At 33.1% G+C, this 27920-nt stretch overlaps 2 protein-coding genes and 1 long non-coding RNA gene across 6 annotated transcripts; 1 reads left to right on the plus strand and 2 right to left on the minus strand.

The window, feature by feature from the left end:
- Positions 1-774: 774 nt before the first annotated feature.
- On the minus strand, positions 775-7574 carry LOC148625278 (uncharacterized). 2 transcript variants are annotated; one of them, XM_088568746.1, is made up of 4 exons: positions 7393-7574; positions 4020-4133; positions 3142-3249; positions 775-1865 (listed from the first exon to the last, which is right to left on the minus strand). In XM_088568746.1, exons 1-4 carry the CDS (start codon positions 7483-7485, stop codon positions 1569-1571), a joined length of 612 nt encoding a protein of 203 aa, XP_088424872.1. In that variant the 5' UTR covers positions 7486-7574; the 3' UTR covers positions 775-1568. The 2 variants fall into 2 exon arrangements, with proteins under 2 accessions (XP_088424872.1, XP_088424873.1); XM_088568747.1 differs by lacking the exon at positions 7393-7574 and adding an exon at positions 5210-5407.
- Positions 7573-22200, plus strand: LOC148625279 (monocarboxylate transporter 13-like). 3 transcript variants are annotated; one of them, XM_088568744.1, is made up of 6 exons: positions 7573-7760; positions 15825-16022; positions 17113-17256; positions 19283-19429; positions 20075-21184; positions 22003-22200. In XM_088568744.1, exons 2-6 carry the CDS (start codon positions 15827-15829, stop codon positions 22143-22145), a joined length of 1740 nt encoding a protein of 579 aa, XP_088424870.1. In that variant the 5' UTR covers positions 7573-7760; positions 15825-15826; the 3' UTR covers positions 22146-22200. The 3 variants fall into 3 exon arrangements, with proteins under 3 accessions (XP_088424870.1, XP_088424871.1, XP_088424869.1); XM_088568745.1 differs by lacking the exon at positions 7573-7760 and adding an exon at positions 10351-11424; XM_088568743.1 differs by lacking the exon at positions 7573-7760 and adding an exon at positions 11806-11829.
- LOC148625280 (uncharacterized) lies at positions 21441-27915 on the minus strand. Its single transcript, XR_015919891.1, has 4 exons — positions 27776-27915; positions 24453-24558; positions 21929-23942; positions 21441-21591 (listed from the first exon to the last, which is right to left on the minus strand). It is a non-coding gene; the product is annotated as an uncharacterized LOC148625280 (long non-coding RNA).
- Positions 27916-27920: the final 5 nt, after the last annotated feature.

Consider the following 27920-nt stretch of genomic DNA (forward strand, 5'->3'; position numbering starts at 1 on the left):
TATACATTACACAATGATTCGTTACGCGATGGTATACGGACTTGAATTCTTAGTAGAGCGAAGATACTGTTATAAATATAGCTTCTATGACATATATGTTTAATCTTTGTTGATAAAATTTTCGTATCTATAATTTTCACAGGGTTGATTTGCATAATAAATTACTTCAATCATTCATTCATTCATTCATTCATTCCTTACTTCAATCATATTGACGAATTCGATGGGACAGTATGAAGAAACGGAATTTAACTTATGGACGGACTATATTTAACGGTATACCCTTTCAGACGTTAAACCAACCCTTTCAAAACTCATATATTACTGCATCGATTTGAAATTATAATGAAAATGTACTGGGACCCGACTGTTTATCTCTTTATTCATTTACAAAAGAAAATAGAAAGTGTTGGTATTAGTTACATTTTAATATTTTTCATTTAATAGAACATAAATCTTCAGCCAATTATGGCAGAGAAGTATTTTTTTCTGAAATATCTTTTTATATCTTAAACAAGTGCTACATATACTGCCCCTGGAATGTCTACCCTGTTATTGTAACTTTATTGTAATTCATAATGAGAAATTAATAAACTTGTGGGTACGAATCTGTATATCATACAGTTTGTCTTTCTATAATCAATCCAAATTTGACGACTTCTTACTTTCGTGCTCACAACGGAATGCTCGTTTGAACATTTTCTATTATTTTTTGCTGTTTATTTCTGAGCAAATGAAAAGTTTGTGTAGCAGAAAATGAAGTAACAGAATAAGTTCAGAAATATTGAAACTTTATTGTACTTAGAAAGGAATGCATCTAACCGTTTCAGAACAGAGACTTGTCAAGCCGCCTTTCTGCATTTCCATCAAATTTTACTTTTACACAGGTCAATTTTGAGCAAGGTAAAGAAATGTTATAAGATGACTTTAAACAGAGGACACATGACGCAAGACTATTCCAAAATTCGTAGTAAGATCTAATTACTATTGTGATCATGTTTATGTAATATGTTATTCATGAAAGTTCGATTTTTCCTAAGGTAGAGAAAAAGGAACAGACATAGAAATTACCAATGCCATGTCACAGTCAAAGACAACAAGTTGCCATTTGCCTTTGGAGACGATTAAAATACTATTTCTATCAATATTTAAAATTGAGAAAAAAACTATTTCCATTATGTGTCATTCTGCTAAGCATTCAGAGAAAGATATATAAATGCGAAAAATGTTGTAGTCACAATATTGAAATAGAGTGTAAAATGTATTTTTTTCTTCAAAAGTCTATGACTTCCGGTCTGCTAAAAGTAACAGTAGTACAATAGAGATGAGATATGGGTTTATTATATGTACGATTTTAAGATAAACAAAGCAACGAAACAATTATATACAGACATGAACAATAACAGGAAATATGCATATTTTATATGGTTCTATTCTACTCGGCAAATTACGACCGACTGCCAAATGACACTTGTTTGTCAGTTTGTAATTGTCAATGGTCGTTTACTTGGTACGATGTATTTCTCGGGGACAGGTGCTGCAGTATCTAAGGGGAATGCTGAACGGTTCTAATTGAAAAGTGGCCTATCTGGAATTGGTCCAATGTGCATTGGAGGTGGTGCCATCATATTGTCTCCACGAGCGTTATGAGTCCCAAGTGGTCGTGGAGGAACTTCTGGCCGATCCATCAAATGAGGTGCTAGTGGATTTTGAAGACGAACTGGAGCACGCTTTTGTGGTTTTGGCGGCAGCTCAGGTCTTGTCATCCAATAAATTTTGCGTTTCTTGCAAATAGATGATATTACCTCACCAACTTTCATCCGAAATTTCAAAAACTCTATCGACGATTCTATAGTTTGTCCAACCTGTAATTTAAACAAGAATAGACAAGTTTATTATGATTAGCTGAGAGCTCTACGACAATGTGCACACTTAGCGGGGTGCAGAATATCATAGTCCGAAAGTGATATATCGCGAAGATAATGTAAAATAACAATATATGTCAAAAAAAAAAACAAAAAACTATTTTGAAACTATAGTTTGTTTGTTTGTTGGGGTTTAACGTCCGAGCGGCAATATTTCAGCTATATTCAGACGATGAACATGAAATGGATGATAAAATGAACATGAAATGATGATGAAATGAAAAATGGGACGGGACACAAGGACAATGGGGTCGACAAATTTTGATTGCCACTGGAAATAGGGAGAGGTGGGCACGGTCGGGCAATTTAGCCTCCTGTGGCGGAGCCCTATGGTTCCTAATCCGGGAGAACACCACAGTAGGGTTTTTAACGTGCGAGGAACATGGCGTCTTTCCTAACACGATGCACCACTATGGCTTGCAGTCAGGTTTTCCGTATTATAGCCTGACAACCCCAGCGTGTAACACGCAAGGGGTACCCCATTCCACCACCTGAGGCACACAACCAGTTGCTCTGTGCACCATTTAGTCGCCTTTTACGACAAGCTTAGCGCTGCTGCAGGCCTATTCTTTTGACACCCGGACCTGCACGGGTCTATTTTGGAAATAAAACGATTTCTTGCTATATATATATATATATATATATATATATATCTTAGGACGCTTACCCTACCGGTGCACTTGGTCCATGCTCCCAGTTTTTAGTGGAGTCCGAGTGGCTCATTTACTTTTGTTACTTTGTATGTATGATTTTAGTTACTTTATGTCCTTTGTTGTGTATGTCTGTTTTCCATGTCTGCTCTTTGTCCCTGGATTACATTCTTTTGATTACCGCTATAACCTTGGTTCCCTTGATTACTCTTGAACGTCTAAAAATCTAACTTGAATAGCAAAAAAAAAAAAAGGATTGGAAGTACGTACATAGTTTATATCATAATATCGTCATTTGTCCCTTTTACTTTCGTTCTAATCGAAGACGAATGGTACTAAACGGCAAAAAAAAAAAAATAAAAAATATAAAAATATTAAAAAAAAATGATGGACAAATGCATATGGGATTCAAAACACACAAATAGTTTGATAATATTCATAAATTTTAATGATAATTTAATTTTTTCAATAGTCTACTGTATATCTTAAATTATACTCTCTCCATTTGTGGTCACATATAATGTATTGCTATAAGTAATTACATGTAACGTTGTATACAAACATACCAAAGAGTTTGAAAGTTTTCTTTTTTCTTCGTCGTTCAAGCTCCACTCAGGATCATAGTTAGTCAAAAAACAAGCATTGTAATCTAAATCATGTATTGCAGTCATTCTCTACAAAACACATAACACAAGGTAAGTATTTGTTGGACGTTTTTTTTTTGTAACTAAGGCTAACTTTTCTATCCATTCGACATATTTTATACACACTGCAAAAATGTCTAAGCTATGCATGACAAAGCTGACGAAACTCGCTGTCGAAATCGGGACCAAATATCATGGTGCCATAACAAAATTTGACCATAATGGCAATAACTCTGTAAAAACTTTCCTGTCATGCGGTTTTTATCTTCCCGGACAGATGAACCGAGCTACAAGAAAAGTAGGACACGATTACCCTTCGTAAGCCCAACCAGTTTTGTTAATGCCCACACAGCTCACCAACTTTTATTTTTTTAATTATGTATCGTTTATTGTACTTCACGCCTTCTTTATCAGATCCCTTTGTCATAGATGATTTTAAAGGTAAACCACATCATAAACAAAATCTAAAAGTCTGGACGACCAACGTGACGGAAAGACAGACGAAACTTAAAATAGTAGTTCCCGTCAGCTTTCACCAGCAGGGTGAACTTCTGGGATAACTGCTACTCCAGCAATGCTAGAAGTTGTCTGGCAAGCTATTTTCTGACTTGGTTGGGGTATGGAGGAATGGAATTCTAACCTCTTACGTTGTAGGAGTAGCACAACTGCGAACACCTAGACTCCATTGGATTTACTCCTTTGTGTAATTGAATATAGAAGGTCTTCTATCGAACTGACCATGTTTTCCACGTACTGGTAATACGTATATATATATATAATAAACCAAAGAATATACTTACTGTTTTTTCGTCATTATATGTCATTTGCGGTTCCTGTTGTTCAGAACTGTCTATGTTGATTGGTTGTAGGGCCGCCGGATTTGAGACAATTTGCCAGTTTCTTTTCCCTTCATTCTATTAAATAACATATAAATAGTAATTGGAAATTGCTTTTAAAGTGTACAAAATTTGAAATTTTTGGGGTTTTTTGGGCTGTGTGTATTTAATCGCATTTATTCATATGAAAATCTCGAATGAAAAGGTCAAACTTGCAAAAAAAAAACCTTATTAATACAGAACTTTACACAATTTAATCTGATAGACAATACAAAAGAAGCTTTAGTACAGGGTCATAAAATTAACCCATCGCTTTCAATTATCATATAACCATTGTATCATAAAAAATCAACACAGATCGTGTAAATCAGGGACGGATACAGGAATTGAAGAACGGGAAGGCGCGCACCGTTACGATTCAATACAATATTTTCCGAACAAAAAAACGCGTGGGTGCGCGCCAGGTGCCGGGTCTGGGTCAGCCCTTGTTAACAAGAGTAAGTAGTCATAAAGTCTGGAAAAGTATTGTTCCAAAATACATATACAACAATTTCTGTTAATTTAATAGAGAGCTTTTTGATTGATTCATTTTGACAAAAAGATCCAATGAAGGCAATACTTTTTATAAAAATAATAATACATACATACATACATACATACATACGTACGTACGTACATACATTTTAAAAATACATACGAAACGAAATGATCGTTACAAATATAATTATGAATTAAAAGTACCGGTAATTATCAAAATTTTGATTAGAAAACTAAACAATGATCATGTAAGTTCAAGTCGTCAAAAGAGCGAATAACCAGAATAATTTTTTTCGGAAAAGATTACTACAATTTCAGAGTAATTAAAAAAAAATAATTATACAATGAAGAGCTTTTCGTTAGATTTATTTTGACAAGAAGATCGAGTGATACATTCAAAACATATTTTTGTTATTACAGGAATTACGAATTAGTGTTGATAAATTTTATTTCACAAAAAGAGAGAAAGAGAGAGAGGATCATGCCAATTTGTCTACGTGGCCCAAGTCTTAAAAATAGATACATAGAAATAATCCATAATATATAAAAGCACATGCATTCAGAATAATTTAAAACAATATTGTATAAATTTTGTACAAATAAAACAGCTTATTTACCTGTCGCACTAAGCAAACGAATAGGACAAGAATCAGACCAAAATATTCCATAATGGCGAGTAAATGTACTTCGAAGTTACAGTGTTCTTTTAAAGTATACCGAATTCTGTATGTATATTTATACCCACAAAGTGCTTCCAAACAATCCTTTGATTAACTTGGTTGACGAATAATCACTTGGGATAAAAGTCATTTTTCGGTTTCTAAATCTGTTCTATTCACCAATTCATCCACTCGAATTTATTATAATGAATTAAGAGGCGTGTAAAGAAAACTACTAGGCTATTTTTAATTTTATCTAATTTTAAACAACTATATCAATTTTGTGAAGCAGCTTTCTCTCCTACTGGGCAAACGTTGGCAGTAGGTCATCGAAGCGATTGAAAAATAAAGAGTTTAAATTCTGCAAAGTGCAGGTGGGCAAATTGAATGTTAGTATTGATGAAAATAAAGAATTATCATCCCTCTTAGTATACAAAAAGTATATAGTAGGAAAGAAAATATTTCGCACGGATAACATTGGTGCACGCATCAAAAGTAAAAATGAAATGCGCGATATATGAACAAAGCATGCTAATATTTCCTCCGTAAATAAGACAGTACCTTACAAAGAAGCGCTTTTATTGAGAGAGCTTTGCCATATATCTGTTGGGGGGAAAAAGTATGGAACACCGTAGGTGTCATATATAAGTGACTGACGATTATCGGAAGTTTAATGTGCAGTGAATCTTGATGATGAGCCGTAACACTTGGCTAGCGAAGATGAATCTTTACATTATTTCATCACAATTATAGACAATTAATTAATTATACAACTTATTGAAAAATATCCACAATGACTTTGATATAGTATGCGTGACTAGGAAAAGGGGAGGTTTTACTTGTACCTTGTAAGTTGCGTTTAGCTGTAAAAGGTGAATTAAAAAATTCAACATCAGAAAATTGAAGTTATCGTGTAATTGTTTTTTCCCATTTTTCAATATTTGGTTAATTCAAGGAATTCCAATCCATTTTGGAAAATTGTACAAGAAAACGCGGCGTATGTCAATTTACACAAATTAGGGACTTATGCGATGTAAAATTAGACATGGGATATCTCCCTCCATTCCCATAAAAGTATGGGGATATAAGGATGTAACCGACCATCTAAGAATGTTATTTATAGGAAAAGGGGGCTTCCAATTTCAATAATGGGAAGCAAATACAAAATTTGATTGATTAAAGTCGGCGTGATAGTTTTACCTTCTAGCAAGCAATTCAAATTACTGAGAGTGTTCTACCTTGAAACTAAGATGTTTACTCGATTTAAGCCAAAATGCAAATATTTTGTTCTCACTTCCCATCTTTTATAAGTTGCAGGACATCAAGAAATATATTTTTACACGATTAGAATCCATACGCCGAGATGGATTAATCTTTTAAATGTTTAAATCATCAAATATACATATCAAAATTTTGAGTGACCAGGATAAACTCGTCTTCAGATGGTTTGAAAAAAAATCTGAAATAGCAAAGAAGACAGGCGCAATGGATTTTTGATATAACTTTCGGATAATATAGTTTGTTAATGGAAATTTCCAGAGCGTCACTTCATTGCGTCTCCTAGATTTTGAGGTGTTCAGGTGTTCAACAAATAAATTTTGAATTTGTTTTTACGTAAAAATAAACAATTTGAAAGGAGTATTTTTAATCAATAACTATGCGAATTCGTTAACAATAAGTACATTTTACGTGTAGAAAGTTGGATCCCTTTGTAATTATTTGCATCCGCCTCTTCAGCGGCGGTTTTTGGGAGGGGATGGCTCTGGGGTCGGACCCATTTTGTCGGAAAATTTGATTAATTTCGTGCAAAATTTGAGAAGAATTGTGTACGTAAGAGCCTCGAGCCCCCTTTTTATGGAATAAATCTGGACCCCCTTTTCAAAATCAGCTCTGGTACACATGCATAAAGCAACCAAACTGTACTCTACCATCTTACTCGACCACTTAAAATTAAGTCATTGGACATTCTGGATTCGACACTACAGGAAGTAAAGAATTTATTCACGAATCATATATACAGTATATACAGAAAACATGTACACGTAATGGAATGTCTATACTTGCTCTGATTTAACCTTTCTGTCTAATGTGTCGCCTTCCAACAAAATTTACTGACTGTCTAAATAATCAAAGACGGTTACCTGGGAGCTTATAACATATAATAGGTAGTCCGAACTTAAATATATTCTGTATAAACAAATCCACGACGACAGAGAAATGTGTTCAAAGGTCATTCTACAAGTATTCTATGTTCTCATGCAGTAGCGACCATTGGTCGAGTCAAACGTCAGATCGACATTGTCTTATCGTTACCAGATTATCTTGACAGTATGGATCACTTGAAGCTTAATGCATAGTGTTACACTTGTCTTACTATAAATAGCACATGTTGCTTTTTATTCAAAAACGTTATTTTCCCCATGTAATTATTTTTTTCGGAAGTGGTTCTTTTCTTATCTGTGACCATTTCAACCTTGGTTTGGTGACCTTAAACGTGTCAATATCTAAGGTAAGACTTATAATTAATCGATTCATCTTCTGTTGATTGTTTTAAGGGAAATCAGAGACATGATATAATGTAAACAAACTATCAGTGTGTTTGTAAACAAAGATATCAATTTTGTACGTGTATATGAAAAACTATAAATAATATAATATGATGTCTATTAATTGTGCGTAGAGTTGTGAATCGTTTGATATTCACCATGAAGGTTAAGGGAACCAATGGCTTAGTACAAAAAACTATAACGTTATCTTAGTTCAACTACACGGTCTTTCGATTGTTTCACAGATTACATATGTACATGCATAGAGGGAAGTAATATATATATATATATATATATACATTGTGTTAACATGTATAAGTCACGTACTACACGTTATTGATTCTTTGAAGTACACTGACGTTGTTCAAGTACTCTACTCTGTGTAAGAATCTGTCAATTGGTGGCACACCTTTTTTTTTCAATTTTGTCTTTCTTACCTCAAATATTCAATACTGTGAAAGTATTACTGTACATTGGATACCAATTTTCGTGGTTTTCGTGGGTAGACCAAACCACGAAATTTGGTTCCCAACGAAAAGGAGAATCCCACTGACGTGTATACTGAAATCCTCAAAACCACGAATTTAAAAATCCACGAACTAGTGTTTCTTCCCTAAACCACGAAAATTGGTATCCACGAATTGAAGTACTTTCACAGTACGACTAGAAAGCAGCTGGAAAGCTATTTCAATTTGTCATGAAGATTTTTTTATGATTGTTTAAAGAAAAAGCGCAGGACAAATTTGCCATCAGTTTTTCCATAGTGCATTTCAACTGAATTTGACCACCCAATATCATGATCAAAGTGCTGAGGCACTGAGCCAAATAAAAATATTCATGTATCCAAATTGTAAGCTAAATAAACCGATCAAAAACAGTCATTTTAAAGAATAGCCATTTGTTCTAATGCAATGCATTTTTATACTGCCTGTTTATTTGTGTGTTTTTGGATATTCTTTTGTACTATTGCTTCTGGTAGTCCAGACTGTATACATTTATGTCATACTTTTTTTTACACTTTACACTTATACATCGTTTCTTAAAAAATATGAAATATGAAATCCACTGGGAATCACTGACTACCGATATTAAATGAATTTTCGGAGTGTGAATGGATCCACAATTTGAATTTTGGGTTGGAGATACATGAAATAGAAATGGATCCCGCGGACCGGAGGCGGTTGGACAAAAGCCTAATCTATAGGGAGAAATGAGCAAAAAACCTCTCCTTATTTGTGCTCACTATGACAGGAAATGTTTTTTGTGATACATTTTTGATTAAATGAACAAAAAAAAAAAGTCAATATTTTAAATTTTCAAACAGAATTTGCTGAAACTTGTCTTTGTCATTGATTTCTAGAGTAATCAAAGGAACCAAGATTCTGGCGGAAATCAAAAGAATGTAGTCCTGGGACAAAGACCAGACATGGAAACCGACACACACACCAAAGTTGCTTTATACTAAACATACATGTACCAGCACTTATTTCATGCTTAAACAGTGTAACATAAAAGAATGGTCTGTTTTTGCATTTGCTTTTTTCTTCCTTCATCTAGTGAAACGTCTAAGTGATTAACCATTGAAAAGAAATCAAGGAAAACACAGCGTTAAAAAGTAAATTCATGAAAATTTACATGTATTTAACCACATGACATAGAAATACAGAAACTTCCTTTTGTTGGGAAACACTGCTATATTTACACACAATTTCGTGTAAAATCAGGAAAAAATAAGCAAATCATTGCCTGACAAGGTTGAGTGGTAATAACCGTCACAGCCTTTTACTGGTTTTTAAGCCACCCGATCAATATTCCCACAGTGGTCAATTTTGGTTGATTGAAATTTAGCAAATACTTTTCAGTTGTTATTTTCCTCATTAAAAATAAATATCTACCATATTTCAGTGTTCTTAAGTTTTTATCATTAAATATCTCTATCTTCTGTATTGAATAATAATAAGATATATTTCTTCTCTGAAATATTTCAAATTTATCTTGAATAAAACATAACAAACTGTAATAAAAGATATGTACTTTACGGGAACATCCATGTTTCAATAACTGTTAATACATGTAACAGGTAACAAAGACCAGATACAACCTCCCCTCATAACCAGGAAAAAAATATTGTTAAAGTGGTTTGAAGTGATGAGTTAAAAAAAATAGTCATTCATTTCATGTACCAGACAAAAATCTTCCTAATATAGAATATTCCTTGTATGATTTCTAGTTACCTAATGATTTGTAATGATGTGTGGGTCTCCATTTCAAAATTTCATATGTTTTGTTTTGCTATATAGAAATACTTTTTGATAGTTCGAGATCAACTACTGGATGTGATGAATATGCCACGTAGCCTCCGTTCATCCTTACCTTTTAAGTTATATTATTTCAACAATTCGAAAGTTTATTTTCTATTTTGAGTACAAGTATGTATGTTTACTATTTTATTTTAAACATGTACATCTACATGTAGTTATTAACATATATGTTCACATTACTTGTATGGCAAGCCGTGAAATTTATTACCTGTTTATTAATATCAAAAAATCGTTTATTGATATGAATATGTGATTTATTGATATCAATATATGATTTATTGATATCTTTAAGTGAACTCTGTGAGGTAATAACCCGCGGTTATTTTGGTAATTATAAGTGGCAATGTGCTACCCTGGTTACGTAACTCTGGTCTCCGACGATCTCTAAGTCAAGTTCAGACTATAAATAGTTTTCATTGACAAACTTTACAAACACTTTGATGGTAATTTCTGGAGGTTATGGGGCATAAATACTTTGATAATGTAAAAAAAATATCTTCATGTGCCACACCTTATACACTTCGCTTGACTCTTAGACAGAGAAGTACTTAAAAACGCAGAATGTGCATACGAAAGAGACAGTGATATTGGCGTAGAGCTGGGCCACCCCTACACGAAATAAAAAACTAGAGCATGCTTTCCCTACAAAAGCATCCGTATTATGGACGGTTGAGATGGCTTATGAATCAGGGGGGAAATAAGCCGATTGCAACTTGAGAAAATAAAGTAAATGATAAACCAAGGAAAGGGATATGATTGGTAATTCCAACCAGAAAAAAAAATCTATACCACGAAAATATTGTAGAGTAAAACTATATTAGATTATTAAATTTTCAATCAATTCCCGGGGGTTCTAGTACTCCTACAACGTAAGAGGTTTGAATGCCATTCCTCAAGGATGACACTAAGTCAGAAAATAGCTTGTCAGACAACCTCTATCCACAGAAGCTTGCTTCGGTACCAATTGTGCAGCTCGACTAGTATATAAACACGAATACTAGTCGAACTGCATATATGATTGTGGGAGAAAGCCCCTGTGCGCTAGCATATTAATGGAGTAAGGCTTACAGTGACCCTGTATTACCCTTAAAATCCTTACATATTTGACCACCCCTTATGATTCCTATATTGATGCTATAGAATGGCACTTCCTCAATTTTTGCTCATAAATTTTTCTCTACATTAGCTCTATAAATTCCAATAATTTGTCAAGGTATTTTTTTCTCTTTTCTTCTCGCTGCACTCGTTTGAGGAAGCGAAGGTGGGCTCAAAACCTTGACTTGTGTCTTACCCAAAAATGGAACAGGTATGTTTCAATTTAAATTACTTTAACTCTATCGGCTGAAATGTAATCCAATGCATTTTTCAGCCGTCTGTTTCCTTGGAAGCCTTTAATGAATTTTTTCAATGAATTTGTTCCGTTTTTATTAACACCTTCATTTTAATATATAAAATTATTTATCATGGTTTTTATATAGGTGTGAAAATTCTTGGTCAAATGCCTTTCAAAAATAAAAATGGTCATTTTCAGATTACTAGTATTATAATGCTATTTTTAGTGACTTGCAAATTTCAACCACAGTTGAGTGCTCATGCAATCAAATATGCAACCCGACTACTATATAAACATCAGTGTTTATATACTAGTCGGGTTGCATATTTGATAGTATGAGCAAGCCTGGTGTTTCAACTACGAAAATTGCACCCACAGGTGAGTGTTTTCTTTAAATGTTACGAAATATTAAATTAACTCTATAATAAAGGAAAATTAGACATTGAATGCAGTTACCATGGCAATAAGATGAAACTTCAGCATGTTCTTCAAATAATATTTTATTTCCATTAATAAGACCATGGGTTAAAATGTTGAGATTAAGACAGGACATAAAAGTAAATAAAAACAGAAATTTTGACTAAGGTCTTTTAAATGAACTTGAAAACAGAAAATTTGACCTTGAAGTTTTTAAATCTTCTTTATATTGTTTTGGATTCTTTTAGTAAATGTTTCAACCCGTTTATTTAAAATAATAAAGAGTTTTCATTAAATGTCCTGTTGACAAACACTAAAAAGATCCATTTTCTAAGAGATTTCCTTAGTAACAATTTCCTGTTCAAATTTTTCAAAATGAAAAAAAAACAAAAAAAAAACCAAACTTTTACAGTTTTCAATTAGTCAAGTCTTTCCAGGTATGAGAGTATACATAAATGTATGGGTGCATTTTTGTACTGTTTAATATTGAAAATAGCATAAAACAGGACTTCGAAAGCATAAAATAAAAAAAAACTATTTATGGAAACTATTGATACCTTAGGATGTGAAAATACATATGTCACCGCAAACAAAAGCAGGCTCTATTATTATCATGAACTTGTAAAACTATCCGAAGTATAAATTTATGTCTGCATCAAAACTTTTGAAAACTGCAAAATTTAATTAAATGCCCTATTTTTTTAAAGAAATTATTCCTTATATATAGTTAAAAGCCACTTAAATGTCTGTAACATCAAAAAGCAATTTTCATGTAATGTTAAGCCCGATGATTGTGAAATGTTGTCAATTTGCACTTATATAAACCATCTTCTAGTTTAAGGCGTCAGTGGTTGGTTAAGGTGAATTATGTTCTATAATTTTACCATTAAGATTAAACATTGGTTGCGAAGTTTTTATTTGTTTTGAAAACATTTCAATTTTCCAACTACAACCAAATGGTACCATGTTTATACGACCGATAAAATTGCATTCGTATCATGGTATCATTCTTTCGTCGTCCATTGTAGACAATTTGGTTTCCGAACAAAAACGCGAGTTTAAATCGATGGATCTTAATGAAATCTCACATAAAGATGCTATACTACAAACAGAAGGCTTGGATTTTATTTTGGGGCGCGACTTCAACCGTTTGGAATTAGGGCCGAAAAATTGTCAGAAATAAGTATATTCATGATACCAGAACCACCCGAAGAAAGCTGGGTCTTTACTGAAACCGTGTAGTTATTAAGGGCAAAAAAAAAAAAAAAAAGACCAGAAACAAACATTTGCATGATGTCAAGATAAAAACTTTTACTGTAACTAAATGGATCTCTTTAATATCAAAATGCAAGGTGTCATGGCACAATTAAAATGGAAGCTCTGGATTTGACCTTGAACCTTTCAGGAATTACGGGATAGCTAAAAGAATCGCTCACCTGGAGAACTGAATCATATAGTTTTACCATTTGGAACAAAGGGTTCATCCGTTAAAGAGGCCTCTATTCTGGAATCATTCCTGCTACCTGTTGTACCATTTTGACAACACAATTCAACCATATTTGGTAAAAGCCAACATCCCTAATAATTTTCAAAACGATGGCACTTGAGGTTTTAAAAACATACGAAAAGCGAAAAGAAACGTCAAAAAGGACAATAAATCCAACAAGGGTTAACAGATTTTCACGAAAATGTCTTTTTATGGTTAGGTTACTTTTACCCAAGAACTTGTCTTTTTGTTTTGGAAAAAATCGCAAAACATGCTGTAAGGGGCCCTTATTGTATATTTCAAGTAATAAACTCCATCTCAATGCATGATTTCTAGTTTTCTTCCATTTGTTAAGGTTTTATAATACCGCAAAAATTTAGCGGTCGTATATAATTATGGCACTGTCGTTGTCGTCCGTAGACACTTGGTTATTGTAGGAATGTCTATGATATTGTTCCACAATATTCTATACCACAACGGTCAGACTTGGATTGATTTCAAGGGTAAAGACTTGAATTTTTCAGAAGTTAGAGGCCAAAAAAGAGGGACCTTAAACATACAATTCCTTGATGTCCTGACAAAAGCTTGACCTCTTTGAAATTGTATTACAAGGTGCGATACCACCAAAGAAAGACCGATATTGATTTTGGGATTAAGACTTGAAACTCGTAGGAATAAGTGGCCAAAAAAGCCTTAAACAAGTATTTTCTTTATATCTGTATAATAACTTGAGTAAAAGTAAATGGATCTTCAATAAATTTTACTACAAGGTGGCATACCACAAAAGGAAGACTGGGTTGATTTTTGAGGTTGTGACTTGAGCCAAGTAAGAATAAGGGGCCACAGAGTGGCCAGTAACAAGTTTTTTCTCTGATTTCTGGAAGATAACTTGAGTGAAAGGGAATGGATCGCTTGGAAAAGAACCACAAGGTGCCATATACCACAGGGAGTTCGGTTTTTGACTGGAACCATTTAGGAATAAGGGCCAAAAAGTGACCACTGCGGTTCTAGTTTTTTTTATCCTGACTGTGTCAAAATTCGAATCTGTTTCAAGTTTGAATGGTATATCCATACTTGCCCCAACTGTTCAGGGTTCGACCTTTACGACTGTATCAAGCTGTTCCCTGCGAAGCAATTTATTGAAATAAAGGCAAATACAAATAACAAAAAGAAAAAAAAAACTAATGACAGACTCGTATGGTATCTTTTAAGTAACAGCGGGCAAGTTTGTCGACAGATGAAAAAACATCAGTTCCAGGTAGAAAGAAACTTAAGTTGACTACAAGTGAATTTATCGCTTTGAAATTAAACTACTTTTAGTATATGGCTCCAAGATTGATTCAGGGGACTCAAGCATTTTCTTGATAACCAGGTGATAAATTTAGTAGAAGATTATGTATCCTTTTAAATTTGTATCAGTAAGCGCCATAACCCCTAAATGAATTTTTGGGGATGTGACGGAAACCATACAAGAAGGGGATACTTTGAAGTTGATGATATTCATATTATGTGTCAAAAATGTAATCGAAATGAAAATTCAGATAGGTGCCAAGCTTGAATGGTGTGTCCATACTTGCCTCATTTTGTTTTTTTTAATGTTCAACCTCTGCGGTTCCAGTTGCTTTGCCTTGTACGATTTTTTGTTTTCTGTTGTCATTAATATGACGTTCCTAACATTGTTTTTTCCATGGATTTCGTCTCTTCATATCTTCGATATGTATTTGGTACTAGTATTTAAAGTTTCAGTCTCCGCTTTCTTAGCTTCCTTTTTTGGTCCAAAGGCTTCATGTCTCAACTATTGCTCGAATCATGGTTTCCTGTCTCCATAAAAATTGATATAGTAAAGAAGACATCATTAAGTTTACTTTAATGTTTAAACAAAAAATATGTCAAGTCCCCTGGTCTTAGGTCATACCAACACTGAATCCTCAAATTTGACCTTGAAATGTGTATATAACGACAATTTTATATAAAAAATGTCCTTTCTTTTAAATAATGAACATTATGCCTCTTTAGGATAAAACTACACGCCACCCTAGAAATAAAATACAATGTACATGTATGCTGGTTACCGGATGCACGAATGGTTATATTAAAAAAAAATTTACATCTCAGCCTCATAATACCAAAAATACCACATGATATATGATAGTGTATATAATATTTTATTGACTATTCCCCTAAATATGATTATACTGCTGATTTAACACAAAATACAAAAGCGCACCAATATGGCTAGCCTCGGACCAATAACTAAGCTTATATGGAAAACCTTACGCTATAATACTACAATATTAAATATGATACTCTATGGCCAATATTCGTATCATGCCTGCTTATTGTCACAGTGATGTTTATTACATAGGTCTTGTGTGGTATCATTTCTTAAAATCATGAAAAGAGAAAAAATGAAAACATCTGTATTGAATACTTGTTTGTGAACTAATAATCTTTGAAAACTACTTTTCAGCGATGGAAACTACCGACCATACTGGAACGGATGAAAAATACAGCAACATTCCCCATGGAAAGGAAATTTCTGGAGATCAAGATGCAAACGGGAAATTAAATGATGGCACTATTGAAGATCACACCAGTCTAACAAGAAAACATCCCAAGAAGACAAATCTTCCTGTAGATAGAGGGTGGGCGTGGGTTATCTTACTTGGTATGTTCACGTAGTGTGCTTACCTGAAATACCTTTCAGCTCACCTGCACAACAGGTTCATATCAACTTACAGGGGCGGATCCAGGATTTTATATTGGGGGAGAGCACAGTTCGCCGATTTCGAAAATTTTTTTAGGTTAAATTTTTTAAATAAACTTCTAGAGTGGGTGCAATGCAGATATCTTCTGTGGTAAAACTAGCGAGAAATTTAAGTTTCAATCTAAAACCGCCTAAATCTACCCCATGCTTCGCAAATTTTAGAGGGGGGATCGCCCGCCACGACACCCGCCTGAATCCGTCCCTGACTTATGTCATCAATTAGTGTCCGTCGCCGTCGTCATCGTAAACATTGCTGAGAAATCTGGTAATTGTAACCAGTTTTAATAACAATCATTCTTAGGGTATCAACTTAAAAATTGTGTCTATTATGTTGATCAGGCAAAACATTTCAGGTATGACTTTTTTTAGAAGTCTTCATTGCCTCAAGGTGTAGGACAACTCCTTATTAGACATATTGCACATTTACGGCGAAAAATCTGTTTGTTTTTTTTTGTTTTAAGCCAATTTCTTGAAAAACCATTTCAAATGGAAAGAAACTATCCTGTAATAAATGCTACACAAGTCATTGGATCGATTTTATACGACGACTCCATATCATAGTTATTGCCATTGACGAATTTGACTAAAACTTACTGGTTTTCGCTTCTTTCCGATGAAGAAGCAAGGAACTTTCAAATGTTGAAATTATCCTAACGAGGTATTAGGGAGCCATGGTAAGAAACAACTCTTTTAGGAGTTACCGTTCATGAAAGATGAAATATATCAATGTTTGCCGTTTTTCAGACAGAAGACATATAGACAATTGAAAAACTAAAATTGAATCTTAATATGGTAGTTTCTAGCCTTACCAATATTTTGCCTTATCACCAAGAGCAGGCTCACTAAATAGAAATACAGATTTTTTTCTTTGCTTTTACTTTTTTGCTTTTTATACCCCTACAGCCTTTACTGTATCGAAACTGTAATTTAAAATGCAGTTTTGTTTCTATTGAATGTTAAAAATTAATAATTTGTTTTCTGATATTTGTAGCGTGTTTTGGAGAATTATTCCTGATTGTAGGATCACTAAAGTCTTTTGGGCTCTTCTTTGTTGAGTTTTTACATGCTTTTAATACAACAGCATCTATGGTTTCTATAGCTCTGTCTGTTCAGACGTCTGTTTTCAGCTTCGCAGGTATGTATTTGTTGCATATACGAGCTCTGAAATATTTCGGCCTTATAATGTCATGACGCTGTCGTCTTTGTTTTCCCTAGAGATTTTGTTTTCGCTAAATAACATAAGTGTATTGATCTCTATGAAATTGTACCGTATGGCACTATTCTGCAATATTTCGGTGGTTATAACCGTTTATAAAGTAGGAAAAACAACAAAAAAAACCAAAAAAAAACCAAACATACAAACAAACATACATACAAGCAAAAAAAAAAAAACATTTTGTTTCTGTTTTCCGCACAAAAGCATGTATTATTGTATCACAAGATTCCAAACCACAAAATTCAGAGTGGGGTTGATCTGTTTTGTGCACATTTGTCAAGTGTATATGGATTCTGTAATCAAAATTAGAACCCTAGGGATCTTTATTGTGTCAAACATTTAATCTAAATCTAATTCAGAGTTTCATCAAGTATAAAGGTTGTGGCCATACTTGTCACGACTCTGCCTGTTTTGACGTACCTCTGCGGCCGTATCAAGTTGCACCTTGCGAAGCGTTTTATTGCCTGTAAAGTGATATCTTTAAACAGATCATTTAGACCTTTCTCATCTTAAGACATTTATATTTTTAGTACAAATTGTGATTTTCAATATGATTTAAGTGTAGCATCACTCAATATGATAAGAAAACACAAGGCACTCGTAGCCAAATAATTAATATGTATACGCATTTTTCTTTCTTTAAATTGTTTTTAGTAGCATTATACCTTAATTTTGTTTTTAAATTTTGAATTATTTCTCATTTCGCTTTGTCTTATTTTATCTTATACTGAGGCTTTTCAGTTGTGTACTTCTTGCGTGAAATAATCTTGTAAATCATACCATTCATCGTTTTTAAATGAGTTTTAATTACATGTACATTTTTATTTTTAATTCTATTTTTGTCATAATTATTTTATTTATTTATTTATTTACTTTTATTATTATTCATTATTATTATTCCCTTCAATTTTCTTTCTTTGTCTTATGAATAATGTATTTTTAATGTTAACAGTGTCTCATAGGTTAAATTTGGCCGGGTATCGGAAGAGTTCTTTTATTATATTCCATTGTTATTCTGTATGAACTTTGTAATTGTATAAATATATGATTTAATTTATTTGCTGTAATTCTGATATGTGACACTATAATAAGCAATCTACTATAAGCATATACCCGCAAACGAAGTTTGGGGGGTAAATACGTTTTACCCTGTCTGTTTGTCTGTACGTCTGTCTGTCCGGAACTTTTTCTTAGCAGCTTTCAGCATTGTTATGAAACTTTCTGGGATGTAATAGTAGCCATATGGAGGTGTGCATATACTATCAGGGGTTTAATTTTCTGCAAAAATTGTAGAAATGACGGCTGATGGACTTGGGTGTTTTTTTTTCAGAAAAAAAACTTGATCTCATACGCAGTCCTCAACTCCTCCTCGACAACTTGTAGAATTGTTACGAAACTTGATGGAGTGTTACATTACCATATTTGGATGTGCAAATCGTCATGATTTTATGCTCTGCAAACATTGTAGAAAGGATGCTGTTGGACATGTTTTTTTTTCAACGAATCTTGATATGATGTGTTGTCTGCAACTCCGCCTCAACGAATTGCAGAATTGTAATGAAACTCTACAGAGTTTTAGATTACAATAGTGGGGTGTGAATATTGTCGGGAATTTATGTTTACATTAATATAATTTACAGTCATATTCTGTTATAATTGTGTTTTCAACAAAAACAATACTACTGATTTCTTTGGAGTTTGTTGTTTTAGAATGGCAGCAAAATTGTGTGTCAAAAGTGCATAGTCTATCCCCATAGAAATTAAGCCCAATATGAATCGTGTGTCCACATTGATCTCCAAATGTACAGGGTTCAACAGGCTATGGGGGTTATTAGTCCCGTTAGGGGCAATGTCTAGTTATTATTATTGCTAAACTTTCATTTCGTTCGTGATATATGACAAAGTTACAGTAAATAGGTAGAAATTATTTGTTCTTCTTTTTTAGCTTTCTTTGTGATGACATTAGGGACTAAACGATTGAGCAATCGTCAGTTGATAATGGTTGGAGGATTCTGTGCAGCTCTTGGATACCTCTTAAATAGTTTGGCGCCTACGGTTACTTTTTTAATCTTTTCCCATGGACTTTTAAATGGTATTAGATACGAGAAGATTGAATTTATTTATTGAAGTTTTCTTCTTCCGTTAATGTAAAATATATTTTCTCTGTAAGTTACCCCAATATCACAGTAAGTTTATATTAATTCACATCGTATCTTGATACACATCCTTTGTAAACTTATGCAGTTCTTTTTTTCAGAGAAGTTAAACTGACATTTATATTATGCAACAACCGAGAAATGGTTTATTGAAATAAAGACGCGTTAATTTATATCGTTTGCAAATGTTAATCATTTAGACTGACATTGTAGTTTTGTTTGAAAAGTTGCAGATTTGCAAAAAAATTGTCGGAAAGTAGCAAATGTTTGTTCACGTCCACTAACTTCCTCCGTTCAAGACCAAGCTGTTGGTCTGATCACGATGAAATTGTGACGAGGGTGGTCGGCCTTCTATAACTCATAAATACCCATTTCAAATATTTCAAACGTTTTATCAATGATTTCATTCATTCAGTATGATGACTGTACAATACAGAATACTAGTATTCAATTAGGATAAACTATGGGGGATAATCGAGTAACATGTATCAGACCCCTTTTGCTATTTTTGCGAAATAATACGAATACAAGCTATATGAGACTCCATTCATAATCAATTATTGTCTTATTTGCTTACATAGGTTTTGGATTTGCACTTTCATATGGTCCAGCAGTAGTATTATTGAGCACGTACTTCGAAAAACGCAAAGGATTGGCGAATAGTTTAGCCAATGTCGGCGGGAGTACTGGAAGTCTTGTTATTCCATTAGTTATCAGATATTTACTGGATACATACGGTCTCCAAGGCACTTTGATGATTTTATCAGGAATGCTTTTCAACATTACAGCAATGGGGGCTTTGATGCGACCATTTCCGTCCACCAGTGGTAATGATAACTTCACACATTGTGCAAAACAGGATGTAGAGATTGTTGTTACTACAGACAACTGCGATATAAAAACCAAATCGGTTGAAGTTCGCGAACATTATGATGATGGTGTATTGAACGACGAAAGTGAACAAATGCTTATCGAGACATTACAGAATCAAACAAACGGCGAATCAAAATGCATAGAGAGGGCAATTAGCAAGTCGTCAGCTAAAACATGGAGTTCTAATATATCTTTGAATAGAGTTCTAGACAAACTAGCAAGTCAGAATAAGTCGGAATTGACCGGAAGTATGGCTAATCTAGCGTCGCCAGTATCCGTGATAAAAATTTCTAAATCTTCATCTACAGCCAATATAACAGAAAATGATGAACGGCATCGTTGTAGCAATTTATTTAATTGTGCCATTTTGAAAAATCATGAATTTCAGATTACGATGTGTGCAGGATTTTTATGTGTTTTTGGTAGTGCATTGGCCATTACTTTTATTCCACCATTTGCAAAAGACAAAAATATACCAGACGATGAAATAGCTCTACTTATTACTATTGCAGCTGTGGCAGACTTCGTCGGTAGATTTTCCGTCGCATGGCTCGCCGACGCAGGATTTATCCGACGACACTTTCTAGTCGCTATTTCTATGCTAATAAGCGGTATTGCAGCAATGTGTAATCAGTTTTATTCTACTTTTGAGAGTTTTGCTGCTTACGCAGTGGTATACGGTCTGTTCGGTGGAGTATATTTTTCGTTATATCCAATACTTATTGTTGATGCAGTTGGACAGAAAAATCTAACAGATGGTCTTGCTATTTGTTTCATTGTCCACGGAACAAGTCTAATGATAAACTCTTTCGTTTTAGGTAAGTATTAGTCATCTTATTTGTTCCAGTCTCTTGTTTGGAGAACATTGAAGCATTAAAGACCTGTTTATTTTTCATAATTTTATATGCTTGCTTAAATATTTATTTCCTCTGTTTTGACTTGTCCGATAATACATCTTTACAACTCTACTCTTCTTTACAATTATAATGATTATTGTTAAAGACAGAAAGGAGTTTAAACGATATTTTCCGAATTCTGCTTTATTACTGATAATATATATGCATGTTCTTTGTGATCTTCATCTCACTTCAGTTTTTTTTTGTATTGAAATTTTAACAGTAAAAATAATAATATATTAAAACCACAAACATCTTACCTTATCACAAATATCAAAGTGTTGTCTTTCAATACATTTCTCCTTTTTATTACTTCTCTGTCTTAGAATCTGGAAAATTGTGTATGAGATGTGGCACACGAAAAAACTAAGCAGAGATTTAATTGCATAGTCCAAGTATTTATACCTGATAACCTCCAGAAACAACCATCAAAGTGTTTGTAAAGTTTGCAATTTTAAGATATTGATTGGTCAAATTTCGTTGAAAATGGATGGAAAATTTTCTCACACTTTCTCAGTATATAAGCATTAAAAAATATCTATGTTACAGATACTTCAGTGTGAGTTTAAATAACTTTTCAGTTGTTTTCTAGATGAATTTAATATTTTTTTAGACAAAAAGACCAAATTGAGAATAATGATGTGTAGCCTATTGCCTGATTCTTACACAGAATGGTACTTGAATTGCTTTATACACATGTGTGCATTAACGTAAAATGAAACTGTGATGTTACTTTGCAGGTTACATTCGTGACGTCACAGGCTCCTACCATGGCTCGTTTTATATGATGGGATCAGGTCTGCTACTTGGTACTCTTTGTTTGCTCTGTGAACCTTTAGCAAGAAAACTTGAAGCATGTCGAGAAAAGGGTTTATCTGAGTAATGAAAATAATGGTTGATTATGTTAATGCTTCACCGAAATAAAAGGAAAACTCTAATGATTATTTATTTGAATGAATAGCATGCTTGAAAGATACTTTTATTTGTAAATATAAATTTTCGTAGTTTCAACATTTCTCAAATAAATGTTGTTTCTAAGGTGTCTTCCCGATTGTCCAACATTTGAAAATTACAGGTAAAAAAGGGTAAACAAAATGTTGGACAATTTGGAATGTTTTGATAAGAAATTTACATGTTGGTTCATTAGAAAATGATTTTGAGGTTCTATAAGGGGTGCTTATTAAAAGAATAAAAAAAATATATCGGTGTTGCTTTAGGTTTGTGATGTTACTTCGTACTCTACTTGTCTTGGTTTTTATTCTTTTGGTTTGTTGCATCAGTATTTGTTAGCTGATGCTTTTTTACTTATGTCATATCGGCTGATTATCTCAATTATCATTTTGGTTTGTTGTTTCTGTATTGCCTCGGACGGGTCCGGGTATCAAAACAATAGACCTGCAACAGCGCTAAGCTTGTCGTAAAAGGCGACTAAATAGTGGTTGTTTGTGCCAGGTGTTTGAATGAGTAACCCTACGGGGCGCCGAATGGGACATGATCTTTTTGTTATCAAGATCAGTTTTGTGTCACAAAAATCAATTATGTGCGACAAAATTCAATTTTGTGTCACAAAAGTCAATTCTGTGAGACAAAATTCAGTTTTGTGTCACAAAAGTCGATTTTGTATTAAAATTAGTTTACAGATCCTTTGGATATATGCAAATTAATTCAAAATGTGCAGCATCATGTACACGTGTATTACAAACTTAAAGCATTCACTGCATTACAGTGGATAAGGTACGAATGTGTACGGTTATAATAAAGCACATAAGTGAAAGAAATATCGGATATCGTAATCGTATAACCCATTGTGTCACATAGTCTTGAATCTAAAGATAGATCATTTGAGCATTTGCAGGGGATATCATAGGGAAAGGGGAAGGAAACAGAGAAATATGCCACAAGAACATGGCAATTATTTCCTCTCGGAAAAGCTTTGGGTTCTTTAAAAATGCCCGATAAAGATATAAAGTAACGCTGTGTTCTCGCTAACGAGATGTTCATTTCATTGGCTGTAAACTTATCCGAAACATAACGAATATTGTAATTAGCCACGTGCATAACAGCTTTGTTTTTATTAATAGTTGTTACACAAAATTACTTGTTTGAGAAGCAGTGAAAGATTTAACACTCACTAGTCATAAGTAGAAAACCTAAATACTTGTACCATTTATGTTTGCCAATGAGATAGTCATTCAAAAAACCATGCAAGTAACGATTAAGCTTCTACAAGTGAAATCACCACATGGTTATCAATAATGGGCAAACCACATACCATTAAGCAATCTATAAAAAGGCCCAAAAGCAAATAAAGTAAAACTATTTACAAAAGACCATAATCAACCTAATCTACAGAAAACAATGAAGTAATTTTTTTAGCTCAGTTGATAGAGTGACAGCTTGCAGTGCAAGGAATTCTAGGTTGTATTCCAGGATGGTACTGTCAAGAAGTATACATGGCTGTTATTGTATACATGTATGAAAGTGACTTTTATCTTTGAAGCACAACACATTTAAACCTTGTACATTTGCATAAGAAATATGATTTTGAAAATCTTTTTTTTCAAACTTCAGCTTCATATCAGCTTTCATTACAGTGCAAGCAGAGATTTGAACAGCATTGAAGATCATCTAAATTCTACATGTATGAATTCTTTTCAGTCATATATATGCCATGGATGACCTGGAAGTATAAAAATCAGTAATAAATATACATAATACTCATATTCAAAGTTATTGTGATTCATAATTCCTGTATTGAAGTAGACCTCTATTTAAGTAAACCCTACATTATATGGCTCATTGGATGTTTTTTTTTTCAAACAAAACATCCCATTATGTTAAAATAGTACGTCTATGTTACAACCTCCATTTAAGTGTCAAGGGAACTGTAGTGCTACATTTTAAGCGATAAACACATATGGGATCTATCTACATTACATATGTAGAAATAATACAAATACTTTTCTAAAATAAATTGACTAATGAGAGTTTATAGTGAACAATCAAAAGACTTTGAAAGTGGGGGTCCAAGCTATTTATTTCCTCATTTTTGCAAATATTTTCCACATTACTTCCAACATTTCCCAACAAAAGAGGTGGTTCCTACATTTGGAACACCCCAAATCAATATTAATTTTTTCCCAAAAAAACAAGGCATAAAAATATTGTATACAGAACCTAAAATACCTACACAGTCTATTATCATACTTCATTTGAACAGAGCTTCCTTTTATGTATGACTTGTCTGGTAACTTGTATCATTGGTAGGTGAACATGACCGCTGCATCCAAAATTTTCTGGAAAATATCAAAACATATTTCCTTTTAATATGGAAAGAGATACTGAAAATCAACATGGATAGACTTTTATCATACTGTCATGACTATGGTATAATTGTACATGTTCATGACAACATACTGTGCAAAGGAAATCTGATGACTGTTAAAACTAGTTCCTTATCCTTAGTTACAGATATACAATGTAAGTCAACAGCTCGTATTTATGGATCTATTAAAAAGTAAAAAAAATAGCACGATAAACTTCTTAAAAAATTGAAAATTGTGTCTTTTATAAGGTCATAAAAATGTATATGTTAATGTTTAGATTAATTTCCAAATCATATAATTGATGTAGTTTACTTCAAGTTATGTATGAAATGTTCTCATATGACTTACATGTACAATACCATGGAACATTAAATATTGTTTTTGATTGCTCTTGGTCAACTATTCAGCAATACTTGTTTCACTGGAGTTTCCTTGACCTTGTACATGAATTTATTTTTGTTCTCAAAAATGAAATATGGGGTACTGTATACACAAATAACAGATTCTTGTAAGGTTTTGTTTGTGTTATCCTATAATCAAGTAACTGTACAACTCATCATGTTCAACAAGTTTGTATCATAGACTGTTTCATTTAAATGAAAATCAACAGTCATTGACTCAACGACAACTCTTCATGTCTTTATGAAAATGTTTGTATGGACTATGGAACATGTATACATAATACAGTACACGTATAAGGCTTAAGAAAGTTTTTTGTGTACCATATCTCCTGTAATTTCAACTGCACTCATTTACTTATACTACAGCACATGATTTAGACAAATTATAATTAACAAATACATGGTATATGATAAACACTTAAGTTATTTATCATAATTCTTCATTATTGTAACTGTGTTCGAGCTAAATAAAATATTTGTATTTTCATCATGGCGGCATTGTAAACAATAATGAATGCATATCATCAATGTTAGTTCGTTTTGCTAATCAATTTTTTGACATATAAAAATATAAAAACAAAAAAATATAGCTAACAATTGAAATAAAAACAAAATGTCATGTTCGAAATGAAAAAAAATATACTCAAATGAAACATTAATTTAGCGACAAATATGCCGAAGTTCATAAGCAAGCTGCTGATAAAAAAAAACAATGGAGAAAAATTTAAATAGTTTGGTGTTTTTTGTAGAAGGTTTGGAATTATCTCAAACTACGATTTTCAGGTTCTTTTGTATTCACCTTAATGTGTCACTTACTTTTTGGTGGAATATATGTCCATATGTGAGTGCACGAAACACAAATTCAGATGACCCCCCAATCTGACATGGTTTTTCACAAAATACCGTTCGGAAGTCTGATTTTAGTTCAAAAGTCATGTAAAAGTCCGAGAATCCCGAACTCCTGTTTCCATGGGCTAGCATTTGTAAACAAAAGGGAAACGGAAGTTACACGTCCTATGTCGGTTTTTCGTCTCGCCCGACCTGTTCCGCTAAACCGAATTGCTTGTGTCATACATCAATAGAATCGGAATGAAATAAAGAATATATCTGTATCTGGCAAAAACATCGTGAGGGATAAATGAACAAAATAATCTTTCGCCGACTTTGACCGATTGACAAATTTTACCGCACAACATATTTCTTGGCTAATCTGACGATTCATTTCTTTTTCCAGCAAAATTTAAGACAAATACATAAATACAAATTATCTTGTCAAATTTTAACAAATTTGGTTGCGATTAACAGGTCGGGCAAAAGCATTTTATAGTTGAGTTGAAAGATGTTGGAAAATGATCACGTGTTTCACCAGGGAAAATCCCAATAAATCGAAAGTAGAAAAATCGCGTATTTTAAAACCTGTTCTATCAAAAAAATCTCATAGAAAAAGTATAATAGCAATTTTAGTAATTTCAAAACAGTTTTACTGTGTAGAATGCAACTTAAACGATTTTTTCAATTTCACTTAAAACGGCCTTAACCGCCCTGCGTTGCTCGAAGAAATCGGAAACCTGCGTCTGCGAGACCCGCGGTTACTATATCCAATGAGAAACCTTACAAAATGCAAATGATTCTGTAAACTAATTTACATACAAAATAGACTTTTGTGACAAAATTCAATTTTGTGACACAAAATAGACTTTCTGTGATACAAAATCAAATTTTGTCACACAGAATTGACTTTTGTGACACAAAATTGAAAATTTGTAGTATGTTATAAATTTTGTTAATCAGAATTCATTTTTGTTGAACAAAATTCACTTTTGTCTGTACAAAATTGAATTTTGAGTACAAAAACACAAGAATCCCATTCGGCGCCCCATAAACCCTGGCATTCTACATGTGTTTTGAAAGATGCCACGTTCTTCGCATGTTAAAGAACCCTGCTGTAGTATTCACAAGGAGTTGGAATCTGTGCGCTCCGCCACAGGGGAATAAAATGTCCCGAAACTACCCACCTCTTCCTATTTCTCGGGCGTTAAACACCAACAATCAATCAATCATGTTTCTGTATTCGATAGCCGTTGTTTGTATTCAGATATTTTAATGGAAAATAGCAAAATATCTGCACTTTGATTTTTATACATGTGATATTGAAATGTTTAAGTTTCATTAAATGAATATGAAATTATACATGTATGTTAAAGCAATGCACATACTATAAAAGTTATTAACAATTATCAATTATGAGAAGTGCTCTGTAAGCTTCCTATATTCAGCTAATCGTATAGCCTAGAACAGTTGTCATTTTTGTTGAATGAAAACGTATCATTATGCAATTAGCTTGTAGTGCTACAACTCATTACAAGAGTACACTTAAGCTTCATATATTATATTTCAATTATGATTTTATCAAATAATTTTCATTGCTGGAATTTATACTCAAATCAAAATCATTATTAATTCATTGCTACCTTCAAATTATAACGATGATCATACATTGTTTAATTAACAACAATTGAAGTAGGACAATCAGAACTGTTGTTGGACAATCAGAACTCCATACAGATGTAATTTTAAAATGTTGGACAATCGGGAATAATTAAACCGTTTTTAAGTGCACACGTTCAAAGATCATAGAAGATACTAGTAATTAAAGCTCATCAAACAAATCATATATTACCGATTTTTATTGAGTAATTCCCAAAATATTTATATACATAAATTTACTTTTAGTTTTTTTACATTCTCGACAGAAAGTTTATTTTGAACATGTGCTGAAATACTACCTTCAGATCTGCAAAATCTGATATTCAATTCGCTACAATGCAAAATTAGGTAGACCGTCTTGCCATCCAAACAGACATGTTAACGTTTGATAAGATTATTCTTATCTGAAAATAAACACAAAATTGTCCGTACTACCAACAAAAA

Source organism: Perna viridis, chromosome 2 (assembly GCF_037379345.1).
Source record: "Perna viridis isolate PV_CMFRI_1.1 ecotype Kerala chromosome 2, ASM3737934v1, whole genome shotgun sequence".
In the NCBI taxonomy this organism is placed as follows: Eukaryota; Metazoa; Mollusca; class Bivalvia; order Mytilida; family Mytilidae; genus Perna; species Perna viridis.